This window comes from Petromyzon marinus, chromosome 65, assembly GCF_048934315.1.
Source record: "Petromyzon marinus isolate PM22_M1 ecotype Great Lakes invasive population chromosome 65, UKy_Petmar_22M1.pri1.0, whole genome shotgun sequence".
Taxonomy (NCBI): Eukaryota; Metazoa; Chordata; class Hyperoartia; order Petromyzontiformes; family Petromyzontidae; genus Petromyzon; species Petromyzon marinus.
In genome coordinates, this window is record NC_133731.1 from 7,737,332 (window position 1) to 7,752,604 (window position 15,273).

General features: G+C 55.2%; 1 protein-coding gene across 3 annotated transcripts in view; it reads right to left on the minus strand.

The window, feature by feature from the left end:
- LOC116956434 (pleckstrin homology domain-containing family A member 7-like) overlaps window positions 1-11,501 on the minus strand; it is a 222,609-nt gene extending 211,108 nt beyond the window's left edge. For 2 of the 3 annotated variants that reach the window (XM_032978036.2, XM_032978038.2), the window contains exons 1-3: window positions 11,065-11,499; window positions 3,046-3,122; window positions 877-934 (exon numbers count right to left, since the gene is read on the minus strand). In XM_032978036.2, coding sequence (XP_032833927.2) covers window positions 877-934; window positions 3,046-3,122; window positions 11,065-11,147 — 218 coding nt within the window. In that variant the 5' untranslated portion in view covers window positions 11,148-11,499. Of the gene's footprint in view, window positions 1-876; window positions 935-3,045; window positions 3,123-11,064 lie in introns of all 3 variants that reach the window. The other variant, XM_032978034.2, reaches the window with a different exon arrangement.
- Window positions 11,502-15,273: the final 3,772 nt, after the last annotated feature.

Consider the following 15,273-nt stretch of genomic DNA (forward strand, 5'->3'; position numbering starts at 1 on the left):
GACGTCGCTACACTAACGCGGCAGACGGGGGCGGGGGCTGGGGGGGGTGGGGGGCGGTGGGGGGCGACGTCCAAGGCGTCCCACATCCTCTCGCCGTCTGATCACTCGTCCCACCGCTCCTCCAAATTATAGCCGACGGAAACCGTGCGAAACAACAGATTGCCCCCTCTCTCCCAAACAACGGCTCGGCTTTGGTGTTATTATTGTTGTAGTTGTATTGTTGTTGTTGTTGCGTTGTTGTTGCGTTGTTGTTGCTGTTGCGTTGTTGTTGTTGTTGTTTAAAGAGAGCCGAACCCGAGCCGGACAGCGAGCAATCAATCAACGGTAACGGGAACCGACATCCGAGGCGAGCGCTGCCTCACCGCCATCTGCGAGTCGCGGGGCAAATCAACGCACGGCGAGTAACGAGCCAAGAGCAAGGGGGAGCGAGCACGCTCGTGGTGACGACGGCGGCGACGCTGTCGCTGCGCGTCTGGACGAGGGGACCGCAGGCCATCCCGTCCGTCTGTCCGTCCGTCCGTCCGTCCGTCCGTCCGTCCGTCTGTCCGGACGACGCATCGCGGCGATCGCGTCGGCCACCGCAGACACGGGGGGGCGGTGGCCATCGCGAGCATGGCGCCCTCAAAACGGGGGGCGTGCGAGAGAGAGGGAGAGACGCGCGGGGGGAGACACGCGGGGGGGACACGTGGGGGGGACACGTGGGGGGGACACGTGGGGGGGACACGTGGGGGGGACACGTGGGGGGGACACGTGGGGGGGACACGTGGGGAGACACGTGGGGGGGACACGTGGGGGGGACACGTGGGGGGGGCACGTGGGGATCTCACGCGGCGGAGAGCCGGGGCGAGGAGCACGCGCGACACCCGAACCACTCACTTGATGAAGTAGCTGACTCCCTCCCTCGTGAACGCCTCCTCCCAGCCCAGCGGGAGATCTGCCACGCGGGGGGAGAGACGGAGACACGCGGTTACGGCCCGCACGGTGCCGGCAGCAATAGTGGTGGCAGCAGTGGCAGCAGTAGCAGCAGTGGCAGCAGGAGTGGTAGCAGCAGTAGCAGCAGTAGTGATGGCAGCAGTAGCAGCAGTAGTGGTGGCAGCAGTAGCAGCAGTAGTGATAGCAGCAGTAGCAGCAATAGTGGTGGCAGCAGTAGCAGCAGTGGCAGCAGGAGTGGTGGCAACAGTGGCAGCAGTAGCAGCAGTAGCAGCAGTAGCTAGCAATGCCCACAGACTGCCAAGTTGATGAGTCATCATCAAGGGGACAGCGTCTCTGGGACTGGACACGCGTGGATGGGGTGTACACACACACAGGGTGTACACACACACACAGGGCTCACACACACACACAGGGCTCACACACACAGGGTGTACACACACACACGGTGTACACACACACACACACACGGGGTGTACACACACACACAGGGTGTACACACACACAGGGTGTACACACACACACAGGGTGTACACACACACAGGGTGTACACACACACACACAGGGTGTACACACACACACACAGGGTGTACACACATACACACAGGGTGTACACACACACACACACAGGGTGTACACACACACAGGGTGTACACACACACACAGGGTGTACACACACACACATACACAGGGTGTACACACACACAGGGCTCACACACACACACACACAGGGTGTACACACACACACACACAGGGTGTACACACACACAGGGTGTACACACACACAGGGTGTACACACACACAGGGTGTACACACACACACAGGGTGTACACACACACACATACACAGGGTGTACACACACACAGGGTGTACACACACACACAGGGTGTACACACACACACAGGGTGTACACACACACACAGAGGGGGAGAGGGACGACTCATCGGCGACGTTCCGGGCAAGAGCCCTTCTCCATGGCAGGAGTAACGGCGCTCGCGAGGCAAGCACCGGGGCAAGGCCGCAGTGGAGAACTAAACACAATTAACGGTGGCGGTGATGGTGGTGATGGTGGTGTTGGTGGCAATGATCGCGGTGATGGTGGCAATGATGGTGATGACGGTGATGATGGTGATGGCGATGGTGGTGATGGCGGTGATGGTAATATTTTCATAATAATTTCTTTACAGACTCAATGATATCTGGATTAAATTTTGTCCCCTTTCCAGGAGTGGCCGTTCCGGGTCGCTAACGATCGCCGCTAATGGGGCAGTCCGCTAATGGGGACAGCATCTGGCGCTCTGAAAGCCGAACACTTGGGGGGAGGATGAGAGGGGGTTCGGGGGGGGGGACAAGGCTGGCAGGATGGGTGGGGGGTAGTGCTGGGGGGCGCTGGAGGGAGCGATACCCCCCCCCAACTCCTCCCACCCCCCCCAACTCCCATCCTCCCCTCGGGGGGCCTCTCAGAATCCGCGCTCAAATTTCTCCTCTCACCCCCCCCCACCCCCTAATCGATCGGAGCTGCCTGCACCCCCCCCCCCCCCGCACCCGTAGGGGTGAGCGTAGGGGTGAGCGTAGGGGTGAGCGTAGTGGTGAGCCGGAGGAGTGAGCATAGGGGTGAGCGTAGGGGTGAGCGTAGTGGTGAGCGTAGTGGTGAGCCGGAGGAGTGAGCGTAGGGGTGAGCGTAGGGGTGAGCGTAGGGGTGAGCGTAGGGGTGAGCGTAGGGGTGAGCGTAGAGGTGAGCGTAGGGGTGAGCCGGAGGAGTGAGCGTAGTGGTGAGCGTAGGGGTGAGCGTAGGGGTGAGCGTAGGGGTGAGCTTCGGGATTAGCAAAGGGGTGAGCGTAGGGGTGAGCATAGGGGTGAGCGTAGTGGTGAGCGTAGGGGTGAGCGTAGGGGTGAGCGTAGTGGTGAGCGTAGTGGTGAGCGTAGGGGTGAGCGTAGGGGTGAGCGTAGTGGTGAGCGTAGGGGTGAGCGTAGTGGTGAGCGTAGGGGTGAGCGTAGTGGTGAGCCGTAGGGGTGAGCATAGGGGTGAGCGTAGAGGTGAGCGTAGAGGTGAGCGTAGGGGTGAGCGTAGTGGGGAGCGTAGGGGTGAGCGTAGGGGTGAGCGGCGCTGCTCACCGGCGCGTTTGCGGTGTCCGGTACACACCGGGTCCTCGCTGCGTGGGTGTAGCCAGGTGGTCGTCCTCGTCTCGTCGCTGTGCACAGAGACAAGCAGCACCTCGTCAACGCACCTCGTCAACGCACCTCGTCAACGCACCTCGTCAACGCACCTCGTCAACGCAGCGCTCACCTGCACGCTCACCTGCACACTCACCTGCACACAAACCTGCACACAGACCTGCACACACAAACCTGCGCGCTAACCTGCACTTGAACATGCATCTTCTTGGTTCTTTCGGTAAAGTTACGCAGAAGGGAAATAATAAAATAATATAAATTAAACATAATAAAATAAAATAAAAAATTAACATGCATGCTCACCTGCACTCAACCACCGGCTCTCACTCACTCACTAACCTACCCGCACATCCAAACTACCGCTCACCTCGCCTACGCACTGACCCACCCACCAATGCGCTCAACCTCCCACTCACTCATCCAACCACCCACCCACTCACGCACCCATCCATCCGCTCATTGATCAAATCACTCTTTATTTACTGTTACCATGGTTGCCATTCCCCATAAACTTCACTCATTGATTCTTTCGCCCGCGTTGAGGGCGTCCTGGACACCGCTGGTACCGGTCATCGGCAAGTCCACTAAGCCCCATATCATCTCCATCTCTTCTCCAGCCCATGCCGAGCCCATTTAGCCCCCCGCTATCCGGCCAAACAGAAGCTGCTTGGGGGCATGCGGTGGCTGGGCGTGCGGGCTCCGTGACCCAACAAACGAGGCCTCGCCTGCCGGAGGAGCTCACCGATGATGGGGACCGTGTCCAGATCTCTCAAGGACCTATGAATCGCTCACACGCTCCAGCCTGGTTAAACCCAGGATGGATCGCAGGCATGTCAGCCAGGATGTTTCAAACCGGCGCAGATGTTCCATTAGAGGGGCCCACGTTTGGCAAGCCAAGGAGAAGGGAGGGCACAAATGCGGCCGAGAATTCCCGAAGCTTCGTGCGGAGCGACAGGCCAGGTAGCTTCCACACAGCGTCACACACACACACACGATGGGCACTGCGTCTATCAGGCACCTGAGAACTCCCCGCGCGATCCAGCCAGCCTCAATGTTTCCTCCGTCAGAGGGCTCCACGCCTCGCCAGCAAAGGAGACGGCCCAGAAGGCCCGAAGCTTCGCGCGGAGCGACAGGGCCGGGGGGCCTCCACGACGCCGCCGCCGTAGCGAATCTCGGAGCCAGATCTCCCCCCGCCCCCCCCCCCCCCCGTCGATCAGGGGGGGAAGCGAGGGGCGGCGGAGTCGCCGATGGCACCGCGTGACACGGGGGAGGCCGGAGATCCGCTCGGTCGGGGCTCACGACGGCAAGGGCCTCGGCCTACGGGCGCGGCGCCCCGGCCTCCCCCCGGGGCCTCCTCGAGGCGCCGGGCCCCGGGGCGGTTCGTCGATAAGGGGGGGGGGGGTGGGGGCCCGTACCTCGAGCGCGCCGCTGCGCCCCGTCGCATCGACCGGGCGCCGCTCCCGCGCCGCGCCCCGGACGGAGGCCGCTCGGGTACGGAGGCCGCGGTGGTGAGGGAGGCGGAGGGAGGTTTCCTGAACTGCGTGGCCGAACATTTTTGTTGTTGTTGAGTTCAACAATTGTAGGGGGAGCCCAAAGGGCATCCACCGCCCCCTGTCGCACCCCCCCGCCCGCCCCCCCCGCTCCCCTCCAGTTGAGACTGTGGGGATGGCTGCGGCTACGCCTCGGTGATCGCCTCCCACTCCCTCGGAAGACGAGGACATCGGAGAGCCACTTCGCAGGACGGGGCGCGTGGTGGTAGTGGTGGTAGTGGTGGTAGTGGTGGTAGTGGTGGTAGTGGTGGTAGTGGTTGTTGGTAGTAGTGGTGGTAGTGGTGGTGGTGCTAGTGGTAGGGGTGGTAGTGCTAGTGGTAGGGGTGGTAGTGGTGGTAGTGGTGGTGGGAGTGGTGGTGGTGCTAGTGGTAGGGGTGGTAGGGGTGGTAGTGGTGAGGGTGGTAGGGGTGGTAGTGGTGAAGGTAGTAGTGGTGGTAGTGATAGTGGTGCTAGTGGTAGGGGTGGTGGTAGTGGTGGTGCTAGTGGTAGGGGTGGTAGTGGTGGTAGTGGTTGTTGTATGTAGTGGTGGTAGTGGTGGTGGTGCTAGTGGTAGGGGTGGTAGGGGTGGTAGTGGTAGTAGTAGTGGTGGTAGTGTTGGTGGTGGTGCTAGTGGTAGGGGTGGTAGTGGTTGTTGGTAGTAGTGGTGGTAGTGCTAGTGGTAGGGGTGGTAGGGGTGGCGGTGGTAGTGGTGGTGGTGCTAGTGGTAGGGGTGGTAGTAGTGGTGGTAGTGGTGGTAGTAGTGGTGGTAGTGGTGGTGGCTACTTCCTCCAATAGTCAAGGCTGCCCTAGCTGGAACTGCGCCTCCCCACACACACACACATCTACACACCAACACACACACACACAACAACAACAACAACAACCGCCATTCGCCACTAAGTGGCGGTGACGCCACCACGACGCTTGTGCCAGGACATGTGCACCTTGAGGCCACGTGGAGTGTCGAACGCCCGGTGGCAGGATGTCACGGGGCAGACCCAGGTGCCACGGGTCGACTGATTGAGATGACTGGCTGATGCACCACCTGTGCCCCCTACTGTGCCAACCTGCTCGGCTTTAGCCACCCGGCGCTCCGCTCGTTGTTGTGAGCGTCGCTCCTCCGCCCTCCGTTGTTGTTGGAGGGCGACTGCCTCCAACTGCCCAGTAGCGTCCTTCACGAGCCTCCTCCACAGAGGCCGATCTTGACACCGTTGGTACCAGTCATCGGCAAGTCCACTCAGCTCCACGTCCTCCTGTACCACATCACTCCATCTCTTCTCTAGCCCGTGCCGCGCCCGTTTAGCCCCCTCGAAACGGCCGAACAAAAGCTATTTTGGCATGCGGTGGCTGGGCATGCCGGCTACATGACCCAGCCAACGCAGCCTTGCCTTCCGGAGGAGCTCACCGATGGGACCTTGCCCAGATCTTTCAAGGATTTGTGAGCTCCTCACACAATCCAGCCTGGTTAAACCCAGGATGGACCGTAGGCAGGCTAGCCTAAATGTTTCTAACCGGCGAAGATGTTCCATTAAGGGGGTCCACGTTTCTCAAGCGTAGAGAAGGGAGGGAATGACCGTGGCCGAGAAGACCTGAAGCTTAGTGCGGAGCGACAGACCAGGTATCTTCCACACAGCGTTATGCAACCGATGAAAAGATATTGCCGCTCGACTGATTCGGAGTGAGACCTCTGCTGTTAAACTGGAGCCGGTCATAAGCACACTGCCCAGGTATGGGAAACTCTCCACTCTCTCCACAAGTGTCCCATCACCGATTGGGAGTTGTGGGGGTGGGGTGTCCGATGGTACAAAATACCCAGGCAGGTACTTAGTTTTGGTGGGGCTGATGGTAAGGCCCCATCTCTTAGTGGCACGCACACATCTACACACATACACACACACACAGATATGCTCAGAAAATCGGCAGACCTCGTCCCTGCAGGGTGGGTCAGGGATCACAGATGCGAGCGCATTCCTCGGTGCGGCAGGCGGAGAGAGATATCGCCGATACGGGCTCGGTGCGATTTCTGATCGCGGTACATTTCCCGTAACACGGACAAAGGTCCCCCACCGTGTAGCCTGGAACAGACTACTTGGAGGACCCCGGCCGTCAGTCTCCCCACAGTGCCGATGTCTACTGCACACTGCACCAGGCACTCATTTACGTTTGAGTCGACCTAGGGGAGGTCCAGGACCGGTGGCTGTGAAGTCACCAGTGTTGGCCGGGAATGGAACTAGGCTCGCCAGGTTTGCGACGTCATAGTAAAACCGCTGCGTTGCCGCTCCCCACAACAAACACACTAACACACACAAACATCTACACACCTACACACACCATCTACACACACACATACACATCTACACACCTACACACATCTACACACCTACACACATCTACACACCTACACACATCTACACACTAACACACACACACACCACCACACTAACACACACACACACCACCACACTAACACACACACACACATCTACACACACATCTACACACTAAAACACACACACATCTACACATCTACACACACACACATCTACACCCTAAAACACACACACACATCTACACAACACACACACACAGATCTACACACAAACACACACACACAGATCTACACACCAACACACCAAGACACACACACATCTACACACCAACACACTAACACACGCACACATCTACACACCATCACACTAACACACACACATCTACACACCAACACACTAACACACACACATCTACACACCAACACACTAACACACACACACATCTACACATCAACTCACGCTAACACACACACACATCCACACATCAACTCACACACCAACACACACACCTACACACACACCTACACACACACACACAAAGGCACAAAATAGCCACATACAGACAGACATACATCAGTACTGAAATAATACAGCACGGTATATATCAATAAACAATTACGTACACACACACACACATCTACACACACACAGGTACCAAGACACACACACCTAAAGCACACACATTCTTATAATCCAAACAGAGACAAAGTCCCCCACTATAGCCTTAACAGACTGTAGGGGCAAGTGCTGTTAGCGAGCACCTAGGGGGTGGGTGGCCAGCACCACGCCCGACCGCATTTGTCTCCCCAGTGACGATGTTTACTACACACCGCACCAGGTACATAGGGGACCTAGGGGAGGCCCAGGACCGATTCAGACAATCGTCACTGGCGTTGGCCGTGAGCGGGAATCGAACTTGGGTCGCCTGGTTCGTAGGGCAGTGTGCTAACTACTACACCACCGCTCCCCACACACAGAGCTATCAACACACACACACACAGAGCCACCAATACACACACACAGAGCCACCAACACACACACAGAGCCACCAACACACACACAGCTACCAACACACACACACAGAGCTACCAACACACACACACAGAGCTACCAACACACACACACACAGAGCTACCAACACACACACAGCTACCAACAAACACACACACACAGCTACCAACAAACACACACACACAGAGCTACCAACAAACACACACACACAGCTACCAACACACACACACAGCTACCAACAAACACACACACACAGCTACCAACACACACACACAGCTACCAACACACACACACAGCTACCAACACACACAGCTACCAACACACACAGCTACCAACACACACACACAGCTACCAACACACACACACAGCTACCAACACACAGCTACCAACACATCAATACACAAAGGCAAAGACCCCCCCCCTTATAGCCTTAACAGACTGTCGGGGCAAGTGCTGTTAGCGAGCACGCATACCAACACACACACACTACATTTCTACACACACACACGTCACACACACACACGAATACGCTGCAGGTAAAACACATGATTACTACCACCATCGTCATCACCATCATCGCCATCAGCATGGCGCGCGCACACACCAATCACCCCATCACACACGTACACACCAACCACCCCATGACACACGTACACACCAACCACCCCATCACACACGCACACACCAACCACCCCATCACACACACACCAACCACCCCATCACACACGTACACACCAACCACCCCATCACACACACACACACCAACCACCCCATCACACACACACCAACCACCCCATCACACACGTACACACCAACCACCCCATGACACACGTACACACCAACCACCCCATCACACACACACACACCAACCACCCCATCACACACACACCAACCACCCCATCACACACGTACACACACAACCACCCCATCACACACGTACACACCAACCACCCCATCACACACATACACACCAACCACCCCATCACACACGTACACACCAACCACCCCATCACACACGTACACACCAACCACCCCATCACACACGTACACACCAACCACCCCATGACACACACACACACCAACCACCCCATCACACACGTACACACCAACCACCCCATCACACACACACCAACCACCCCATGACACACATACACACCAACCACCCCATGACACACATACACACCAACCACCCCATCACACACACACACACACCAACCACCCCATCACACACACACCAACCACCCCATCACACACGTACACACCAACCACCCCATGACACACATACACACCAACCACCCCATCACACACACACACCAACCACCCCATCACACACACACACACCAACCACCCCATCACACACACACACCAACCACCCCATCACACACGTACACACCAACCACTCCATCACACACACACACACCAACCACCCCATGACACACACACACCAACCACCCCATCACACACACACACACACCAACCACCCCATCACACACACGTACACACCAACCACCCCATCACACACGTACACACCAACGCATCCATAAATCACACACGCACGAACACGCGCACGCACACTAACACACTCGGAGGCAAAGACAAAGATGCCCCGTGTAGCCTGTAACAGACTGTAGGGGCAAGTGCTGTTAGCGAGCACCTATAAAGGCCGGCACGACACACGAGGGAGTGGGTGGCCAGGACCACGCCCGGCCGCCTTTGTCTCCCCAGTGGCGATGTTTACTCATTGCACCAGGAACATATTTGAGGCTGAGTTGATCTCCTGGAGGATCAGAACCGTTTCAGATAATCGTCACACACACGCACACACCACCACCACTCTAATACACACATATACACACACACTAATACACACACACATATACACACCAAGACACACACTCACCAACACTCGTACACAACTACACAGGCAGAGCACACCATCACCACAACACCATCACAACAAACACCATCACCACAACACCATCAACACAATAATCATTACCACACCATCATAAACACAATCATCATTACCACACCACCATCAACACAATCATCATTACCACACCACCATCAACACAATCATCATTACCACAACACCATCACCACAATCATCATTACCACACCACCATCACCACAATCATTACCACACCACCATCAACACAATCATCATTACCACAACACCATCACCACAATCATCATTACCACAACACCATCACCACAATCATCATTACCACACCACCATCAGCACAATCATCATTACCACACCACCAACACAATCATCATTACCACAACACCATCACCACAATCATCATTACCACAACACCATCACCACAATCATCATTACCACAACACCATCACCACAATCATCATTACCACACCACCATCATCACAATCATCATTACCACACCACCATCATCACAATCATCATTACCACACCACCATCAACACAATCATCATTACCACACCACCATCACCACAATCATCATTACCACAACACCATCACCACAATCATCATTACCACACCACCATCAACACAATCATCATTACCACAACACCATCAACACAATCATCATTATCACACCACCATCAACACAATCATTACCACACCACCATCACATCACCATAACCATCATCAGACCACCACAACCATTACCATCACAAACACTACACCGTCACACATCCACCACCATCATCACACCACTATCTCCATCATCATATCACCACCACATCACTATCATCGCTTAATCACTATCACCACCACATCATCATCACCAGCACATCACCACCACCACCACCACATCATCACTATCAACACCACAATGAACATGAATAAAACATCATGACCACCACCACCACCGTCACCACTACGACCACCACCACATCACCACCGTCATCACCACCACATCACCACCGTCACCACCACCACCACCACAAGGCAACAACACAGAGCGCTGGGACAGGGAGGACGTGGGGAGGGGGTAGCGAGTGGCTGGCCCGGTGGGTCGGTGGGGGGGTGGTGGGATTCACGCTGCGTAAAGCAACGTCCTGCGACAGGGCCCGGTGGCGAACCGTCGCCGCCGACCGCCACTCACTTGATGAAGAAGACGCGGCCATCCCTGGTCACCCCGAAGTACCACGGCTCGGGCAGCTTGCAACGCCGCAGTTCGTCCGCCATCACGACGCCCGCGGCTCGTGGGGAGCCACGGAGCCAGCCACCTCGACGCCTCCTCCTCCTGCTGCTCCTCCTGCTGCTGCTCCTGCTGCTGCTGCTGCTCCTCCTCCTGCTGCTGCCTCCTCCTGCTGCTGCTCCCACCTCTTCCTCTCTGCGTCTCTCCCCTCTCGCTCGCTCTCCACCACCACCACCTACTACTACTCGCTCTCTCCCCTCCTCCTCTCTCTGTTTCTCTTCGCGTATCCACGCTCTCCTCCTCCTCCTCCCCTTGCTCAGAAGCTCGCTTGATCGCTCACTCCCCTCTCTCTTCCTCTCCGTCTCTCTCTCCTCCTCCCCCTCTCTCTCCTCCTCCCCCTTCTCTCCTCCTCCCCCTTCTCTCTTCCTCTCCGTCTCTCTCTCCTCCTCTCTGTCTCTCCTCCTCCCCCCTCTCTCTCCTCCTCTCTGTCTCTCCTCCCCCCTCTCTCTCCCCCTCTCTCCTCCTCCTCCCCCTCTCTCCTCCTCCCCCCTCTCTCTCCTCCTCCCCCTCTCTCCTCCTCCCCCCTCTCTCCTCCTCCCCCCTCTCTCTCCTCCTCCCCCTCTCTCTCCTCTCTGTCTCTCCTCCTCCCCCTCTCTCTCCTCCTTCCCCTCTCTCTCCTCCTCCCCCCCTTGTTCGGTAGCTGCCTCTCCTCTCTCCCCCTCCTCTCTCCCCAGCTTATCTCTCTCTCTCTGGCCCCCTCCTCTCCCTTATCTCCATCCCCCTCCCCTTATCTCTCCTTCGCTCTCCCCCCTCTCTCTCCTCCCCCACGGAGTCGCTCCGCCCCCGCTCTTTGTGTCGCGTTAGTGCAGCCCCTCCCCTATCCCCCCCCGCCCCCCTCCCCCCAATAGCCCCCTCCCCTCCCCCACACGATATTGACCGGATCATGAGCCACTCCGGAATATAAGACGCACCACGAACTTGTGCCGAGTGTCAATAAAGTTGTACAAAACTGGTCACACGCACACATATATACGTACACACATACACAGACATACACACTTACACACATACTGACACACATGCACATATACACACAGACATATATACACATACACACACATACACTTACACACACACGCATACTGACACACATACATACACACACAAACACATATACACACAGACATATATACACACACACACATACAGACATATATACATACACACACATACAGACACACATACACACATACTGCCACACATACTGACACACAGACATACTGACACACATACAGACACATACAGACATACTGACACACATACAGACACATACACACATACTAACACACATACACACACACATACTGACACATACACACATACAGACACATGCACACATACTGACACACATACAGACATACTGACACACATACAGACACATACACACATACTAACACACATACTAACACACATACACACATGCTGACACACATACATACAGACACACATACACACACAATCACCTACCGGATTATAAGACGCACACCCCCCCACCTCCAACTTGTACTTTAAACTGGGGGAGGGGAAGGTGAGTCTAATACTCGCGACAATGATGCCACCCCACTGGCTCCCTTCCCGCCCATTCTCCACCCTAATCCCCCCCTCCCACGTGGCATTGTTGTAGCTGTAGTCACGTGGGAGCAGAACTCGCATCAGCAACATCATCATCAGCGGCATTGCCATCATTGTTAGCAGCAGCATCATCATCATCAGCGGCATTGCCATCATTGTTAGCAGCATCATCATCATCAGCGGCATTGCCATCATTGTTAGCAGCAGCATCAGCAGCAGCAGCACGCATCAGCAGCATCATCATCAGCAGCAGCGGTATTGTCATCGTTGTTAGCAGCATCAGCAGCATCATCATCAGCAGCAGCAGCATCATCAATGGCATCATCACTTCCAGCGAGGCGCAAGAGGTCACGGGACAGACGCAGGCATTGTGGGTTGACTGATGTGCCAGACTAGGTGCATGAGGTCACGGGGCAGACGCGGGGGTTATAGGGTGACTATTGTGCCAGGCTAGGTGCATGAGGTCACGAGGCAGACGCAGGGGTCATAGGGTGGCTTGTGCCAGGCTAGGTGCATGAGGCCACGGGGCAGACGCGGGTGATATGGGTTGATTATTGTGCCAGGCTAGTTGCATGAGGCCACGGGGCAGACGCGAGTGTTATGGGTTGACTATTGTGCCAGGCTAGGTGCATGAGGTCACGGGACAGACCGAGGTTTTGATTGGTTGATTGATGCAGAAGGTTGGCAGTATTCTGCTCAAACATTGATCCCTGAGACGGAATTATAAAAAAAGATCAGTAGCATAATCCACGGTTTAAAAAAATAACAGACGGATAAAAAAAAATCACAAGAATAATCCACGATTTAAAAAACACAGACTCGTAAAAAAATCTCAAGAATAATCCACGGTTTAAATAAAAACACAGACTAATACAAATCAGAAGAATAATCCACGGTTTAGAAAAAATACAGACTCAAAAAACATCAGAAGAATGATCCGCGGTTTAAAAAAAAACACACACAATCAACAAATTCGTCAAGAATAACACATCATCTTATTGATTATTTCGGTAAAGTCACGTAGAATGAGAATTAAACAATAAAACAAAATAAGACAATAAAATTCTCACGACGTTTCGGCCACAACACAAGCAGCCTTCTTGTGTTGTGGCCGAAAACGTCGTGAGAATGTAATTGTCTTATTTTGTTTTATTGTTTCATTCTACGTGGTGACTTTACCGAAAAAAACAAGAAGCTGAATCCTTGCAGTCACGAAAGCTTTAAATCGAAAAATAACACATCACCCAATAATTTGCATCAGCTATCGTCATAATAATCATCAGCTGACGGAGCGGCGAGGTGAGTCGTAGGGAGTTGGCGCCCTCTGCTGGCGGTGATGGAGATGTATCTGCGACCAGAGCCATCCACCGCAGAGACATCCACCACGCCGATGCTGCTACTGCTACCGTACCGCGAGAATCTCCGTCTCGTCGGTGCAGCCCCGACCAGATGTTAACTCCATCGCCTGGTATGCAGGAGGTCGTGGGTTCAATCCCGGCCCTGACGATGCCTACTGCTGTATATTTAGACTTTGCGCCTCTCATCACCATCACAGTGGCTAGGAGATGTTAACTCCATCGCCTGGTATGCAGGAGGTCGTGGGTTCAATCCCGGCCCTGACGATGCCTACTGCTGTATATTTAGACTTTGTGCCTCTCATCATCATCACAGTGGCTAGGAGATGTTAACTCCATCGCCTGGTATGCAGGAGGTCGTGGGTTCAATCCCGGCCCTGACGATGCCTACTGCTGTATATTTAGACTTTGCGCCTCTCATCACCATCACAGTGGCTAGGAGATGTTAACTCCATCGCCTGGTATGCAGGAGGTCGTGGGTTCAATCCCGGCCCTGACGATGCCTACTGCTGTATATTTAGACTTTGTGCCTCTCATCATCATCACAGTGGCTAGGAGATGTTAACTCCATCGCCTGGTCTGCAGGAGGTCGTGGGTTCAATCCCGGCCCTGACGATGCCTACTGCTGTATATTTAGACTTTGCGCCTCTCATCATCACAGTGGCTAGGAGATGTTAACTCCATCGCCCGGTATGCAGGAGGTCGTGGGTTCAATCCCGGCCCTGACGATGCCTACTGCTGTATATTTAGACTTTGCGCCTCTCATCATCATCACAGTGGCTAGGAGATGTTAACTCCATCGCCTGGTATGCAGGAGGTCGTGGGTTCAATCCCGGCCCTGACGATGCCTGCTGCTGTATATTTAGACTTTGCGTCTCTCAACATCATCACGGTGGCTAGGAGATATATAACTCCATCGCCTGGCCTGCAGGAGGTCGTGGGTTCAATCCCGGCCCTGACGATGCCTACTGCTGTATATTTAGACTTTGCGCCTCTCATCATCATCACAGTGGCTAGGAGATGTTAACTCCATCGCCTGGTATGCAGGAGGTCGTGGGTTCAATCCCGGCCCTGACGATGCCTACTGCTGTATATTTAGACTTTGCGTCTCTCATCATCATCACAGTGGCTAGGAGATGTTAACTCCATCGCCTGGTATGCAGGAGGTCGTGGGTTCAATCCCGGC